General features: G+C 48.0%; 1 protein-coding gene across 3 annotated transcripts in view; it reads right to left on the bottom strand.

Moving 5' to 3' along the window:
• The window catches only part of PIK3R6 (phosphoinositide-3-kinase regulatory subunit 6), a 62,346-nt gene that overhangs the window by 9,536 nt on the left and 36,229 nt on the right, over nucleotides 1–16,581 (bottom strand). For all 3 annotated transcript variants that reach the window (XM_048818786.2, XM_075119368.1, XM_075119369.1), the window contains exons 5-15: nucleotides 15,182–15,250; nucleotides 13,928–14,060; nucleotides 12,198–12,267; nucleotides 10,973–11,156; nucleotides 9,377–9,524; nucleotides 8,431–8,517; nucleotides 6,810–7,266; nucleotides 5,518–5,617; nucleotides 3,330–3,452; nucleotides 2,427–2,537; nucleotides 904–994 (exon numbers count right to left, since the gene is read on the bottom strand). In XM_048818786.2, the coding sequence (XP_048674743.2) occupies nucleotides 904–994; nucleotides 2,427–2,537; nucleotides 3,330–3,452; nucleotides 5,518–5,617; nucleotides 6,810–7,266; nucleotides 8,431–8,517; nucleotides 9,377–9,524; nucleotides 10,973–11,156; nucleotides 12,198–12,267; nucleotides 13,928–14,060; nucleotides 15,182–15,250 (1,573 nt within the window). The remainder of the gene's footprint in view (nucleotides 1–903; nucleotides 995–2,426; nucleotides 2,538–3,329; nucleotides 3,453–5,517; nucleotides 5,618–6,809; nucleotides 7,267–8,430; nucleotides 8,518–9,376; nucleotides 9,525–10,972; nucleotides 11,157–12,197; nucleotides 12,268–13,927; nucleotides 14,061–15,181; nucleotides 15,251–16,581) is intronic.

The following is a 16,581-nucleotide window of genomic DNA, read 5'->3' as shown; positions in this document are numbered from 1 at the left end:
AGTTAGGATCCGAATGGCAACACTGCTCATTCAGGGTATACATTCAGCTGCAATGCAAAGGCACCCATTGACTCCCATGGGAGCAGGATTGGGCTATATTGCTGTAGGTTAGTTCTAATGGCAGCATTAGGAGCCAGGAGGTTTCCTTGCCTGTTCTTTTACCACGTGTCCCCAACCTACCAACAATACTTGGAGGCAGAACGTCTTGCAAATGTTTTTTTTCAAATTTCCCCCTCTCCCCACCCCCCCAAAAAAATTCTACATTTTTCAAATTCCGACCTTGCTTGGAAATACTTTCATGGAAGCACCTGGAAGTTTCAGCTACTGGGATGGAGCACTACAAACATATAATGCCCATGCATGAAGCTTTGCACTAGCTATCCATGTGCTTCCAAGAGCAATTCAAGGCATTAGCCACAATCTATAAAGCCCTATATAGAATGGGAGCGCGTTATCTGAGGGATCACTCTTCAGGCTGTATCCTGCCAGGGGAGTTGTATCCACATGCATCCAAGTACTTGACTCTGAGATGCAGCTGGGAGGTGCTATACCACATCACAGCATCACTATGGTGCATTTTCCAAGCCTGCAGGGCAAGTGCCTATGAATGGGTATTCTGCGCAGCCCTGATTTCAGACTTGAAAAGCCAGTCTTTCCACAGGTGCACTGACGTGATGGCTAATGATTTCCAGCTTGTGAATCATAAGGAGACACATGCACGAGCTGAAATCCTCATCAGCCATTAGATTATTGCCTCACTCCGGGACCTTGTGGCTTCGGTTACTGTGTGTGGAAGGACCCAGGGGCGATGGAGGTGAGTGTGATTGCTTACTAAAGAGAGAGGCAAGCAGGGATGAAGGGGAATTCCTGGTGGCAGAGGAGATGCTGAAACCCACTACGCACCTTTGGGGGCTTTGCAATCTTGCACCTTGGCACTCAGCTCGGTGAGGAACACGTCCTCTGCTGGCTCCTGAGCCGCATTGCTGAAGAGAATCTGAAAGAGGAAAAGACCTCTGGGAACAGCTCCTGATTGGTCCCCACATAGTGACCCTCTTTGACATCACAGTCATTTCTGCAGCAACCAGTTGTGATATCACAAAGGGGCTGTAACTTCATATGTGGAACAAGCAACCAGAGGCAAGGTACACACCAGGAATAAAAGTGATTTCATGCACATCTCCTTCGTCACAGAGGACAGCTAAGCTCTGGAAGAAAGGACAGTCCTGCAAAGAGTCTGGGAAAACCTCCCTAGAGTTGCCTGGTTCCATATTTCATCACAGAATCTACACACAGTATCAGGGAGCTCGAGAACTTCCAGAACGAGAACGTGGAATTGGCCAGTAATGTAAACAAGGGGGATTTCTCCTGGGGCACTGTACACCTCACCATCAGGTGTCATCTTGACTGAAGTGAGGGCTCCCACGCAAGACCCTCAGTCCCTGTACCAGTATGCTGATTAGCTCTGAGGCATGTAAATTCCTGTTTGTGGCACCTGAGTGCTGACAGAAATGCCCAGAGAGTCACCTGGCCATGAGTCTGCAACACGGAGGAGAAAAACTGGAAAATAAAAATAATTTAAAAATAACAAGATCACCAGACATATGACACGAGGATCAAGTGAGGTGGGGGCTGGAACAATGCCAGAGTGATAGGAAGGAGATAAAGTCCTGTGAGGCACTGACAAGATGAGTTACTGGCTCCCCTCTGCGGCTGACCCGCAGAAGATAGCGAGATATCTGGTTCTGTTCCCACCTGATGAATCTAGTCCTTGAAGCAAAGTGGAGAAGGCAGCTCAAGTGTTTGGAGATAGAGGCCCTGGAACAGTTCCTGCTAATGATCTAACCAGGTGGTCTCATTAAAGTCCTTCGGTAATTGTTTTTGTCTCATGTTGAATGTCAGGTCTGACATTGATTCTGTTTCAGAGAAGATGGCAGGAAATACATGAAAGGTTTCAGGAAATCCAGATACCCTGCAGCAATGAGGTAGAGTCTGGCAAAACCTCCCATGAGTCACCTGATTCCATATTTCATCACAGAATCTAAGCACAGAATCTGAACAAAGGGAACTTGCGCACCTCATGAGCAAACCTGGGTCCAGTTAAACAGGAACCTGGGACCGATTTATGGTTCAGTGCCAAAAATCACATGAAATTAGCTCTTCTGCATGGCCCTGAGGTGACCCAGAGGGAGCCCAATGGCTCCATCTCAGCTTCCCTATGAGATTTGGAGGATCACTAGAACCAGGAGCTCAGAGGGAACACTGGGGGCTGGAGACCATGTAGATTAAAGCTGATATTTGCATGAAAACCTGGGAGCTTTGCACAGCTGGGCCAGCAAGCCCTCCTCCACATCGGGGATGTGAACTAGGGTGTGGTTTGGGGCTGTTGCTGGTGTGTTATGTTAAAGGATGACAGACAAGGCACTGACCTTAACAGCATAGACCTGGAAATAGACTGGCTGGATGCCCAGGCGCACGTAGTAAGCGATCACATCAATAATGAATGGGTCAGACCTGAGGTACATGCTCAGGGAGGAGGGCTGTGTGGAAAGCACAGTTTGCATCACCTGCAGTCACTTCTCTGAAATCATCACTCAGAACTTTATCCCTCTTAGTAAATTACCACAATGAGGCACCCCCCCACCACACACACTGAGAGTGTTCCATTTCTACATGGAGATCAGTCAGAGAAAGACCACAGAGGAGGAGAGTCTCTACCCTTTGCCATCCCGCCCAACCGCCCCTGTTTAAAGCAGATCTGACAATGTTTTGAAAAAGCCAGGCAATGAGAGCTGCAAATCCCCTTCACAGACAGGCTTTTCAGCAAACACCTCATTTTGCTATTTCACTTCCCCCACCCCAGTTACTAAGTTTGCAACACTGAGCCTTGACCAAAGACAATCTGCTGCAGTGAAGTGCCCCAGCAAGGATACAGCTCTTCATCCTTCCGTCCCATCCGTTTCAGAGCATGGCGTCTACTCACTGGGTGGGGGCAATGTGAGCCCATTTCCACCCCCTCCCCACCACCAATTCAGCCATCCCGCACGACTGCTCTTGGAATATTCTTACAGGAATAAAAATGATCAAAAACCTGAACAAATCATTAAATATTGGGAAATCACAGCCCTGCAGACCACATAAGCACAACCGTGCACCCCAAAATGTGTGATGCTGCCACTCTGTATTTTCCACATGACTGAGAAAGTACAGAACTCAGCGAGAAACATGAGGTGGGCACTTTTAGCCTCTGAGAAGTTCATTCAGAGGCCCCATTGTGGTTTCTGAGGCACCCGGCACAAGCAGTGCACAAAAGGAAGGGTTCCCCCTCGTACCATGGTGGCCAGCTTGGGGATCATGTGACACAGGGTGTTGACGTTGCTCTCATACCAAGGGTCAGCTTTGCCCAGATACACAGCCAGCTCGCAGAGCTCCATCTGGCCAGGCGTAGTATGATCCTGGAGGAGGAGAAACACACAGCACAGGACAGTCAGCTCCTTGCACCTGCTTGTTATGCATGGAATAATATCCCTCAAGGAAAGGGTTAAAGACACCAGAAGCTAAGCAAATGACTGCTTTGACTGGGATGCAATCTTGCTATTAACCCAACCTTCTCCCTCGGTGGGTATGTCTAGTCTGCAATCCGAGGTGTGACAGCAGCTCGGATGGTCACGCATGCTAGCTCTGCCTGTGCTAGCATGGCTAAAAAAATAGCAGTGTAGATATAGTGGCTTCAGCAACGCTAGGACATACCCCGTGTCCTCTGTATGCTTGTAGAGCCTGCGTGGAAGCCCATGCCACCGCAATTAAACTGCTATTTTTAGCTGTACCAGAGTGGGTAATACAATGCAAGTGTGGTTCACACCTGACAGAGGGTATGTCTACACACTGCAATTGGGAAGTGTGATTGTAGCATGTGTAGACGTTCCCAAGCAAGCTTTGATCTGGCTGGATCAAAACTAGCTCAAGTCTAGCTAGATCAAAGCTAGATCAGGTAACTATAGCGGTGAAGCCGTGCCAACACGGACAGCTTGTTGGGCTAACCCTGACCACACAGGACCCTGAGTACATATCTGAGTGGCTGCTGTGCATACTGCCGCAGCTTCGCTGTTATTGTTACCAGAGCTAGCTTTGAACTAGCCAGATCAAAGCCAGCTCCAGGTACATCTACACATGCTGCAGTCACACCTTCCAAACGCAGTGTAGACAGACCCTCAGTAACCTCCCAATCTTACCCCCTCTCCACTGTGCGCTCTCACTGGTCGGTTTATGATCCTCATGGAGTCGTGTCAAGTTTTGATGGTCAGCTTTTGGGGGCAGGGTCTGGGTCTTTGCTTGCTGGTGTGGAGCAGCTAGAACATTTTCTGCAGCTCTGGGTGCTCCAGAATAAAGACAGTTGATGAATTAACTTAACTAATAATACTTGCACATGCTATCAGGATATACTGCCATTTCTGGGGCATATTTAGACTGCCAGGAGCTGTAAATGTTCATTGGTTTCTAATAGGGACCATGATAGCATCTCAGCCTTGTGCTGATCCAAACGGTATCCTCCCTGTTTCTGGCTGTCCCAACTTCTAACCTCATTTAGACCTTGATCCTGCCCTGAACTCCATGCCGAAAGACCCTTGAGTCTCCGTGTGGCCATACTGATGCCAATGGAGTCCGTGGGGACACAGGGGTCCAGTGCGTGGAACTCATTGCAGGATCTGGCCTTCAGTAAATAATGCTGTTCACTTGTAGCAATTTTCATCCAAAGAACTCAAAGCACTTCACAAACATGGAGCTCATTAGACTGACAGGTCTTTGGATAGAGACCATCTGTGTGTTCTGTATTTGTACAGCACCTGATGCGCTGAGGTCCTGATCCATGACTGGAGCTCCTAGGTGCTAACATAATAATACTACCACCATTTTACAGATGGGGAAACCGAGGCACAGTGAAGCAAGGTGATTTGCCCATGGCCACGCAACATGTCAGTGGCAGAGCAAGAAACAGGTCCCATGTCTCTGATGCCACATATCCCCCTAGTACAGGCACAGACTCAGAAGGAAAATAGACTCATTTTCACTGCCGTAGTGTTTGATTGGAAGCACGGATCAGCCAAAATGAAAAACTGTTTCCCTGCAAAGGCCCTATGCATGATCCTAAGCTCCTTCTACAGTCCCAGAGTAGCTGGATGCATCTGTTAAAATGCATGCAATAAAATAAGTCATGTTGAGATCTTAAATATCATCTCTAGGTTTCATAGTCAACACCCCATTTGGACAAACTGAACCATTGATACCTTGCTCAGAGCTATGGTTTCAGGTTGTCTGCAGACTCAGCCAGACAGCCCTGCACTGGGTTCCATTTGGTAGGTTTTTTCAGAGCCATAAGGGCTAGACACAAAATCTTAAATCCTACAGAAACCTGGTGGGCCCCCAGAAAAACATTCCAACCAGCTCAATCCAAGCCCTGGTAACCCGTCTGCAAGGCTGCGAGGTGAGAGAGGGTACAGGCCCCCCTACGTGATCGCTCACCTGAGTGGGCCAGGTGTCTGGCTGCCCCTCCACAACAGGGATGTAATAGAACTGCAGGTTCAGCCTCGGCGTCAGGAAAACACGTCTGGTTTCTCGTTTCCTTGAAATAAAAAACAAAATACATTTGTTTTTAAAGTTACAACGTTTGCTATAAGCCAACCACAGCCAACTGCTTCTGTGGAATGAGAGCCCACAGCTGCATCCTGGTAGGGCCCCGAAGTTCAACAGCATTGCTCCCTCAGTGTGGGGACAATTTCCACCACTAATCCCCTCAGGGCTCTGTGCTCTTCACACTCCTTTCCTATGTGTCTGGGCTGCATTACCATAGTGTCTGAGCAGGTCACAATCTTTATTTACCCTGACAGCAGCCCTGTGAGGCAGGGCAGTGCAGTCATCAAAAAAATAGACCTGGAAATGGGGTACAGCCCAAGATCCCTTAGGATGTCTCCGGGGAGGAGGAGGGGACCAGGGTCATGCGTCCCAGGCAAGTGCCCTAACCATGGTACTATCCTTCCTCCCGCTCTTCCCACCAGCTCTGTTCTTTAGGCTCCCGGACGGCTGGCATGTCGGCCCTTACCACACGTTAATGTAAATCCACGCTCACCATGCAGCGCTTTGGCCTTCTCGAGTGTGTGTGTAAAGGGGGGAGAGGGGGTGGTCACAGAGAGGTCTGTGAGCTGGAAAATATTTCATTTGTCCCCAGTGGAAAATTTCAACTTTTCATAAAAAAAAATGAAAACGCCAGGAGTGAAAACTTTTCAGTTGTTGCTGCCTCAAAAACCCAATTTTCCATCGAAAAAAGGTTTTCACATGGAAATGTTTGATCAGCCCCATTTACATTTTTGCTGCAGCCTTTGAGCTAACAGCACTGAGCCTGTCACCTCAGGCAGCTGTGGCACCTGCTTTTAACGCCAGAGGTTCAATCCTGGCTCCCAGGGGCGTGTGATACTTTAACACTAGAATCCCACCACATCCCTTCCTGCTGCTCCCAGATCATCCTTCCCCTTCCAGACTGCAGCCCACCACAGACCTGGTGCCTCTGAGGCCTGAGCCTTCGGTGTTACCTAGCAGGAGAGGCGACTTCCATGAAGCTCTCATACCAGCCCAACCCCCCACCCATTCCATTCTGGGCTCCCTCTTTCCTTTCCCCTGTTAACCCCACAGCGGGACAGGTGGTGGCGTGAGGTGGAAGCAGCCTGTTGCAGAGCCTGTGCCGGACAATCCTCCCCAGTATTAGCCATCACTGCACCCTGCATAGAAACGCCTCCCCTCAGAGGAGGCTGTAGCCTTACCTCAGTGAGTAATAGGCTTGAGCCAGTCGCCCCAAAACCCTGTCATCCCCCAGAACCACAATCCGGGCAGTGTACAGTCTGTGGAAGTGAGGCATGGGCACCAAGTTGCTGTCAGACTTCCTGTGCAGCTTCCCAGATTGCTTTGCCCCTGGGCCATTGCAGCTGTTCTGCAGCAAGGCCATGCTCTCCAAAAGGCATGCCTTTTTCTTAATGCCGCCCTTCCTCTGGAGCCTGGCATGCTCCACATCAGTGCCACTGGGCGGCAGCAGCTCCTCGCTTGCCGCAGGCAGGTCCCGTTCAATGCCACTGTCGGTGGAGAGCACGGAGAAGCGGGTCTGCTCACAGTAGTCGCAGTCAGACACGATGTCCTGGATCTCAAAGTTGTCCAGTTCCTGGCTCAGGCAGTCCTGCTCGCAAGTCTGCGACAGCGGGCGGACGAACAGCACCAGCTCCTTCCCTGCGCAGGGGAGGAAAGCCCGTAAGTGATGAAGGCCAGGTGCGCAGGTGGGAGTCATCCCCAGGCCGGGCCAGTGGGAGCTGCAGGTGCTCAGGCCACTGGTTTAGGTGCCAACTGCTGGATTTAGATGCCTAACTTTAGGTTCTACATCTTCGATCCAAAGCCCAGTGACATCTGTGGAGTCTTTCCATTCGCTCCAGTGGGCTTTGGGCCAGGCCAAACAATCTGAACATTGGCCCCTCTGTCTTCTGAAATTCCACTGTAACAAACACTAACCCCATTGCCTCTCTGCATTTCACATCTGGAGTGTGCCCTTTCATTGGTCATGGAAGAGAGGCCAAAAGAAACGGGGGAGCCCCATACCACACAGGCACGCACTGGGCAAGTGGGGGTCACACCAGCTACCCCTACAGAGGCATGACAATGCACCTCAGTCCTGATCTGTAGCTGCTCCTGCTACTCCAGCCCTGGGACCTCAGACACCTCTCCCAATAGAGCTAAGTCTGGCCCTGCGGATCTTCACTGCTATCCCACTTGTGGGCCTTTCCCAAACAGAATCTGCCAGTCAAATCAACGATCCAATAGCCTCTCACCAAATCCTCAAGAAGGAAATAGAACAAGGCCACCCCAAACCCAGCACAGGACTCTGCCTCTGCCTCAGTTACCCCACTCATGTGCAAGCCAGCCCACGTCCAGTGTGTCAGTGACTCTCCATCAGTGTCAATATTTCAGTCCCTTTCCCCAGGGATACCTTTACTGTTCACACACACAGTTCAGCATCAAAGCAGGTAAACCTGGCCCATCCTACTGCCTGTATCTCCAGCCAGGTCTTCCACCTAGGTGGCTAGACCCCGCTTCTGCATCCTCCCCTGACCCTGGCTCTTCTGCAGGAGCCTCTCTACTCCCAGCAGCCCTCACCTTAAGTGAGCTGCTTGTTGGCCTCCTCTGCTCAGCCCAGTTCCCTTAAAAGGCCACCCCACCCTGTGACAGGAAAGCTTAGTGCATTAACCCAACACACTGTGCTGCCGATCCCCTGCTCTGGAACCAGGAGAAATAAAACTTGCCTCCCAACCATCTGAGCCAATTTGCAACCCGTTATTTGACAAACACTTCTCAGACTTAGACACCATCAGGGTTTCATTTCAGTCACTTAAGGGCACTCACAAAGCTGGTCTTCGTCAGTCCACAAGTGGAAGCTGATATTTGGGTTGGGCAGCGGGCTGCCATGGAGCCCTCCTGGTGATCTGCCTCCTACAGGAAGGGGAAGCACTCGGTTAACAGGGGTCCTTATCTGCACCTAGTGCAGCTCAGCCAGCAATTTGGTAGATGAAAAGAAACTGCCCATTAAACATGAGGGAGCAGCCAATTTTCCCACACACCTGCACTGGAAAAACCCTCCAATGATTTGCTCTAGGTTGAGTTCTTCTAAGCCCCAACCTGCCCAGGGGCCCAGCTCATAAATGGGAAGAGCGGCTTAACCCTCCCACCCGTTCCATAAAGCTTTAGACCAGGCTCAAAACAGCAGAGCGTCCCATGGCATCGGGGGCTTAAATAAGACTTTCTTTTAAAAAAATATTACTCATCAATGCATCAGAAATGCAGCACTGTGCATGCACAGCAATTAATCATCTTCAATTCAAATATATGCCCCTGCAGTTCATCAGAGCCCCATGTACATCCTGGAACCCTCCAGGTATGGCCTAATGGTATTAACGTGCCTTATACCAGTATATCTTATTCCCTGTCCTATACGGGGATAAGCTATACTAGTTGTAAATGCCTTTACACCCCAGTTGTAAATGCCTGTATAACGCCTTTATACCGGGTTGTAAATGCCGTATAACTGCATCTGCACTAGAAGGGCTGCAGGCTTTAACTGTACCGGCGTAGTTAGAGTAGTTCCACTTGAGTGTGTACACAAGGCCTTTGCATCCCAGTTGCTCTGGAAATGGTGAACATGCACTGCTAGGATTCAGGAAAGCTTAGTCAACCGCAGAGACTGCTCAGATTGCCCTGAACTCAGTAGCCACAGCTGTTCCTGGGACTGGTGCCCTCACTGGACATTCCAGCCCCTTGATTCCTATGCTTTTGGAGTAGACAGCGTACTTACCTCCTGCTGAGGAGTTCAACACCATGCTGTAGATCTTCTCCAGCCTCTCAGCGTGCCGGCCACGGTCTGCATTCATCTCACTTCCTGTACACTCGACGGCTGCCACCACTTGCCGGAAACAGTGCTCTAGTTCATCTGTGGGCTTATTCTGTCACAGAGAGGTGCTATTAATAACTCAAGGGTATGAATATTAGATACACTACATGGGCGAGGCATATGGAAGGGGGAGACTAAAAAACATCCACTACGTTTTGATGGACTGAAGTCCAACCCCATCATTTCACAGCTGCTGAAATAAAAGAGACCATTAAATAGCATTAAACTTTCAGGGTGCATCTACACAGCACAAACAGACCTATGGCAGCAAGTCTTAGAGCCCAGCTCAACTGACTTGGGCTCACACTACGAGGCTAAAAATAGCAGTGTAGACAGGACCCTCTCCCCTTGCAGTGTCCCACAGTTTGGACTCCAGTCTGAGCCTGTCTAAATAGCAAATTTTTCTGTCTCAGAGCGTGAGTCCTGTGAGCCTGAGTCAGCTGACCCAGGCCAGCTGCGGGTTTTTTATCTCCATGTAGACGTACCCTCTGACACACTGTCACCCTAACATTGGGGCCAGTTCCGGCAGGCTGCACAGACCAATGCAGCAGAGATGCCAAGTTGGGAGGAAGACAGACTAACTGTTCGGTCCTACTCTAAGCTAGCTATGCGCTCCATCGGCTGCAAGGCAGAGGTAGCTGCTGAAGTTCATGCTGGAGGCCTTAGTGAGGGCAAGATACTCAGCAGCAGAGCAAATGGGCTCTTGAAACAGCTCCCAACGGGACATGAAGGGAAGAGGGTTCTGTAGAGGATGATGGTGCCCCTAAGCGAGAGACCTTCTCCAGGTTTATGTTAGATGTAGGGCTTAAAATAAACAGTGCTTGCTGGGCTCCACTAACGGGCCTGAACTGGCCACGCCTATCATGCTTGGTCCCCAGTGCTCCCTTTAAAAGGCTACTCAGGAGAGTGGGACATTTTCCTGTTGAGACATACTTTTCACAAGAAAATAGCTTTTCATCTCAAACAAAAAGTTGCAGGGAAAACTGTTCATTTCAAGTCAATTGTCTGGTTTTTCAAGGCAAACCTGGAAATGGAAAACCAAATATTTTTAATGAAAAGTGGACTTTTAACCTGAACAGTTTTCAAAAACTGAAAAAAAAAATAATTTTGGGTTTCAGTTTTTGTCAAATGTGGGAAATTTCAATGAAAATGAAAAAAAGCCCCCCTAAAATTTATTTTTTTGCAAGTGTCCTGCAAAAATAATTAGTTTGTGTTTTGACCAACTCTATTGTCCAACTTTCAAATGCACAATGGAAGTGCTCACAGCTACCAAAGTACACTAAATCGCGCACAAATGTACTGTATATTTGTATGAAATCACGCATCATGGTAGCAAAATCTGCTTTCTATGTCAGTGGAAGCTAGTGGGGGCTGAGTGCTTCTGAGAAATTGTTCACTTCATTGAGTTGCCTAAATGAGAGCAGAGCTCTTTTGAGAATCTGGCCCCACATAAACGTGGGTCAAGTTCATGGTGATATGAAGTTGCAGTTAAGCCATTACCTGAAGGATCCTCTGGAAATTTTCAACATCACAGTCCTCACCCAGAGCCGCCTGCACAGCACGTGTTATCACATAGCACATGCATGATCTGGGATTCTGATACATCTGAGCAGCTTTGACTTCAGTGACTAGTGAATTGCATACAGCCTTGGAGAGCAAATCTGGATCTGCAAATATGAAAACTCTGTGGAAATGAAGGGTTGAAAAAATAGATGCATAAAATAAATGAATATGGTTATCAAAGCAGAGTATGCAAAAAGGTAGGGGTCAATGAAGACTGGAAGGGCAGGTAAGGCATGCCATTGTACATCTAAAATGCAAGGTGATGGCTGCCACTTAAATGCTTCAGGGCTTATGCTGTCAATCAGCCAGTGTCAGGAAGAAATTCATACTGTGGTGTAACACTGCACAATGAAGGGATTAAAATCTGCTGAAGAAGCCAGCATTGTTCCCCATCTGGAGCAAGGTACTAGATTGGATGGGTCATCGGCTTTTTCTGGTATGGCTGGGTCTATTCCCATGTTGGGTCTAATCTTTCAGGCAGAGGTTCAGAGAAGAAAATTGTCTGCCACTGGTCCAGGTTCAACCCTGGTGTACATGGATACAACATGGGGGGAGGGATAGCTCAGTGATTTGAGCATTGGCCTGCTAAACCCGGGGTTGTGAGTTCAATCCTTGAAGGCACCATTTAGGGATCTGGGGCAAAAATTGGGGATTGGTCCTGCTTTGAGCAGGGGGTTGGACTAGATGACCTCCTGAGGTCCCTTCCAACCCTGATATTCTATGATTCTAACTCAAGTAAAGCCAGTGGAGATGCACCCTCTTACCCAAGAGTTGAATTTGGCTCATAGTAATTATTCGCACTCTCAGACTGGAATGAATATTTTGGGTCAGCATCATTCTGCTCAATTAAACAGAGCTGCTGCAGATACTTCCTGTGCTTCTATACCTGTCTAGGGGAAGCTCCCTTCTCCTGGGGCGTGGAAAACCAGCTGGAATAGTCAGTAAAACACCGGCATCCTGACACCAAGCTTGTTTTAACAAACCTGAGATGCCACTGACGTCTATTGTATTCTGCTTTGTAATACCACTACCAGGGCTTTGATTTTGCTCCAGTTCTGTACTAGATTTTTGATAGTATTGCCCAGTGCCATTAAATGCTGTGTCCACTATGCAGTAAAGGGACAAATTTTGTTGCAAGATTAAAATGCCAGGCAGTACGTACCTTTCCTGATAAGGATATGGGTCGCTCTTCAGACTTTGTTCAGAAATAATCATTCGTTGGTATAACACTCCTAACAAATAAAAATATGCACATGCAACAGATAGTAACAAGAGAGTGGCCTGATCCTGCTCTCACCCCGGCACGAGTTAAGAGTAACTTTGATAAATCAGTGGAGCTACACGATGATAAAGCAGGTGTGAGAGGAGAATCAAGCATGCGTATATATAGCCCAGAATAAAGTAGGAAAAATCTAAAGGGAATTCTGCTAGAACACATGAAAACACCTTCTGTTTAGGGATAATCCCAGGTACATACTGCCTGTATTTCATGTCTTTTGCTGACTAGATTACAAATTAGGGGGTGGACTCTGAAGCAGATGCAGGAGAAAGGGCCTGATTTGCTGCTGACTTTTACCCTGTGTCATCATTTGTGTCAACACAAAGTCAAAGCAAACTGCTGCCACATCGGAATCGTGGTGCTTTCCACTCCCATTGCTGCAGTGTCCATGATGACCCAAGGTGCAAGGCAATGGAGAAACTGCCCCAAAGATCCTTGTCCCATTCAGCTGTTGCCAAGGGAGAGTGGTCATGTGGTTAAAGTAGTGCTCTGGGAGATCTGTGTTCTCTTCCCAACTCTTCAGCAGAGACTGTGCCTCAGCTAAAACGGGAATAATACATCTCTATGTGGTGGGAGGGCCTGTTTGGTGCTCTAATGTGATGGTGATGGAAGCCATGTGGAAAAAACCCATAAATAAGAATTTTAACAAATAAGGCAGAGAAAACTGAAAATACAGGATTTCGGCAGTATTGTTTCTAAACACACCTATTCTCCAGACGACACTAACTGGCTCTTTAGTATTTAGCACCTGCTTTTCATAAAAGAGATGATGAGAGCGCAAACGTTGGGAAGGCTGCAGGATTAGGTTTGATGGAGATTTCTCATGGCAGGATACAGATCTAAGGAGAATGGGTTTACTGTGTGGTTTTATAACAGTCTGTCACTAGTAACTGTTGTAGAGCACTGGACTGGCCCTGCTGGGCCCATTGCATTTCCACTGCAGACCAATTTCCATTGTTGATTTTTGCTTTTAGGGGATGGGACTCAGAAGTTCTGGGTTCCGTTCCTGGCTCTGCTCCAGACTCCGTGTGTGTAACCTCTGGGAAACCACTTCATCTTGTCTATTGGAATTGTGAGCTCTTTGGGGCAAGGACTCTCTTTTTGTTCTGGGTTTGTACAGCGCCTAGCGCAACGGGATCCTGGTTCATGACTGGAGCTCTCAGGCCCTATTGGTAATACAATAGTAAATAACTTAGCAAAATGCGGCTCTGATCTCAGTGAATGCCTCTGGGCACAACTGTAATCCCCATAATAGTGATAGCACAGGGGTGGTGAGTCTCCTTGAGATCTGGGCACAGAGGGTCTCTTCTAAGCACAATTCTCCTCCTTTCTGTGAAGAAGGAACTTTTGCTTCCTTCCCCACATCATTCAAAGTGAGGCTGAGGTCTCCAGGAGAAGAGAGCACGGTGTGACAGTCTCCTGTGCTGCAGCCATTCAGAGAACAGAATGGGAGCACTCGCTGCCTACAAGAGGACCTCTTAGACATTTAAAGACACAGTGAAAAGAAAATACCCATCACCCTTCTGGGGACGTAAATAATTACTAAAGCAAAGACATCACCATTTCATAGCTACACCCCACGCCACAGGAGAGATGCCATGAATTCCACAAACCTGGTGCCACTCTTTCTGTTTTTAACCGGAACGCGTAGTCCAAGCCAATGGTACAGTAAGGTTTTGGCAGGGTTAGTAGCTTTTTACAGAAGTCATACACTCTTTCATAGAGATCGTCTGAAATGCAGGGCGCCTGGAATGGGAAAGGAACAGTTAACAAGATCCCAGCTGAGATGGAGCAGCCTAAACATAGGCTCCCTGTGGGGGAAGCTCTTCACCATATGTGAGAGCCATAAGAAACAAGCAGCTCAGGGATGCAAGGACTCAAGATTAAGGACAGGTTTCAGAGTAGCAGCCGTGTTAGTCTGTATTCACAAAAAGAAAAGGAGGACTTGTGGCACCTTAGAGACTAACAAATTTATTTGAGCATAAGTTTTTGTGAGCTACAGTACAGCTCACTTCATCGGATGCATTCAGTGGTTCCACTGAATGCATCCGATGAAGTGAGCTGTAGCTCACGAAAGCTTATGCTCAAATAAATTTGTTAGTCTCTAAAGTGCCACAAGTCCTCCTTTTTGTTTTAAGATTAAGGACCAACTTCATCTTTGGTTTAAAGGATGCAACTCTAGCTGACATCAATAGGCCTGCATCTGACCCTAAGACTAGACAAAGCAATAGAAATTCTGCAGAGATCTAGAAATATCCTCTTGCAAGGCTGCAGGGGCCAGATGTCTAAAGGCATTTAGGTGCCTAAGCACATAAGAAAATCCCATTATGTACCTATTTGCATTTTTATACCTTTGCATCTAAATACCTTTAAAAATCTGGCTCGAGGTGACCTGTTCAAATGCACAAAATTGGGAAATTTAAGGTTCTTGCAGAAAAACTGATCCAGCCATATTACACAGGCAACATTTTTGAAAATATTCTATGTAGTTATACATGTATTGTATATATAGGTACAACATGGCTGACTGAATGGTGGGTCTGATTTTAAGTTCACCTAGTAATAACACCTAGCTCTTATATAGTGCTTGTCATCTGCAGATCTCAAAGTGCGTTACAAAGGAGGTCAGCATGATTATTCCCATTTTACAGGTAGAGAAACTGAGGCACAGAGAAGGAAATGACTTGCCCAAAGTCACCTATTAGCAGAGCGAGGAACTGAACCTAGGTTTCTTGTACCCTCTACTAATACACTGTCCACATGACCACACTACCTATTCTGCTATAAATTGGGTGCAAGTGATCTCAGGGCCAGGCCCCATAGCTTTGAATTTCCCTGAACTGTTAAATACCATCTGCAGATCTTACCTTTATTAGCGTGTACATTAATGTATGAAGCAGGGGGATGATGTAATGTCTATAATCTCCTTTTTCTGCCTGCAAAATCAAGCCAAACAGTTAACTTAAGCTCATGCTGCTTAATGACTTGCTGACTGGTGAAGCAATTGAGTGGTGTTTGCATCAGAGGAAGGAAACCCAAATGAAATGCTGAGCACACCCTGCTCTTTTAAGGCACAAAGCATGAATTTCAGCAAGACAGAAATGCAGGGGCCTGCCAGCTTGGTCCAAGTTCTCAGTCCAAATAGATGCGTAGATAATGTCTGAGGAGACACACAACACAGTGTGTGTGTTACAGTCTTTCCTATATTGTTTAAGGGTCTTTCCTATATCGTTTAAGGGGGTTTCAAGTGCCAGGTCTGTAACTGCCCAGTGACAGAACTCTCTTTGTTTGTAACACAGTACAGTAACTCCTCACTTAACGTCATCCCGGTTAACGTTGTTTCGTTGTTACATTGCTGATCAATTAGAGAACGTGCTTGTTTAAAGTTGCGCAATGCTCCCTTATAATGTTGTTTGGCAGCTGCCTGCTTTGTCCACTGCTTGCAGGAAGAGCAGCCCATTGGAGCGAGCTGGTGGGGGCTTGGAACCAGGGTGGGCCGGCAGCTCCCCCATCAGCTCCCTGCTCCCCTAAGTTCCCTGTGAGGCAGCCGCCCAGCAGGCTACCAATTCCTGGGCAGTTCAGCTGCCCCTCCCCCACTGCCATGTGCTGCTCCTGCCCTCTGCCTTGGAGCTGCTCCCGGGAGCCTCCTGCTTGCTGTGGGGGTGGGGGTGGGGGTGGGAGAGGCGGAAGAAGGGTGCTAATGTCAGGATGTCCCACTCCCCCCACACTGCTATCACACACACACACCCGCTCCTTTACCCGATCTCCACGGGGGGGAGGGGACACGGGAGGGCTCAGGACCAAGGGAGCTTGCTGGCAGCAGCTGCTGTCTCAACTTGCTGATCTACTTTAAAAGGCAGTGTACTTAGAGTAGGGTCAGTGTACTTAAAGGGGCAATGCGCATCTCTCTCTCTCTCACACACACACACACACACACACACGGTGTGTGTCTCTGTCTCTCTCTGCCAGGCTGTCTCCCCTCCCTCCATTCCTGCTGCCTTGTAGAGTGTGAGGCTACATTAACAATGTGTTAACCCTTGTGGGCTCAGCCAAGCTGAGCGCTAGTTCACCATTCAGCAGTAAGGCATTCCCTGGGAAATATCCCACCCTCTTCCACCCTCTGACTCCACCACCTCAACCAAGCTTCACAATCATCATTGCTGTGTACAGAATTAAATTGTTTGTTTCAAACTTATACTGTAGTCTTCCCCTCCCCCCATTTATATTAATTCTTATGGCGAAATTGGATTTGCTTAACATCGTTTTG

This window comes from Caretta caretta, chromosome 14 (genome assembly GCF_965140235.1).
Source record: "Caretta caretta isolate rCarCar2 chromosome 14, rCarCar1.hap1, whole genome shotgun sequence".
In the NCBI taxonomy this organism is placed as follows: Eukaryota; Metazoa; Chordata; order Testudines; family Cheloniidae; genus Caretta; species Caretta caretta.
Note: the sequence above shows the minus strand (reverse complement) of the source record. Positions and strands in the feature narration are given on the sequence as shown.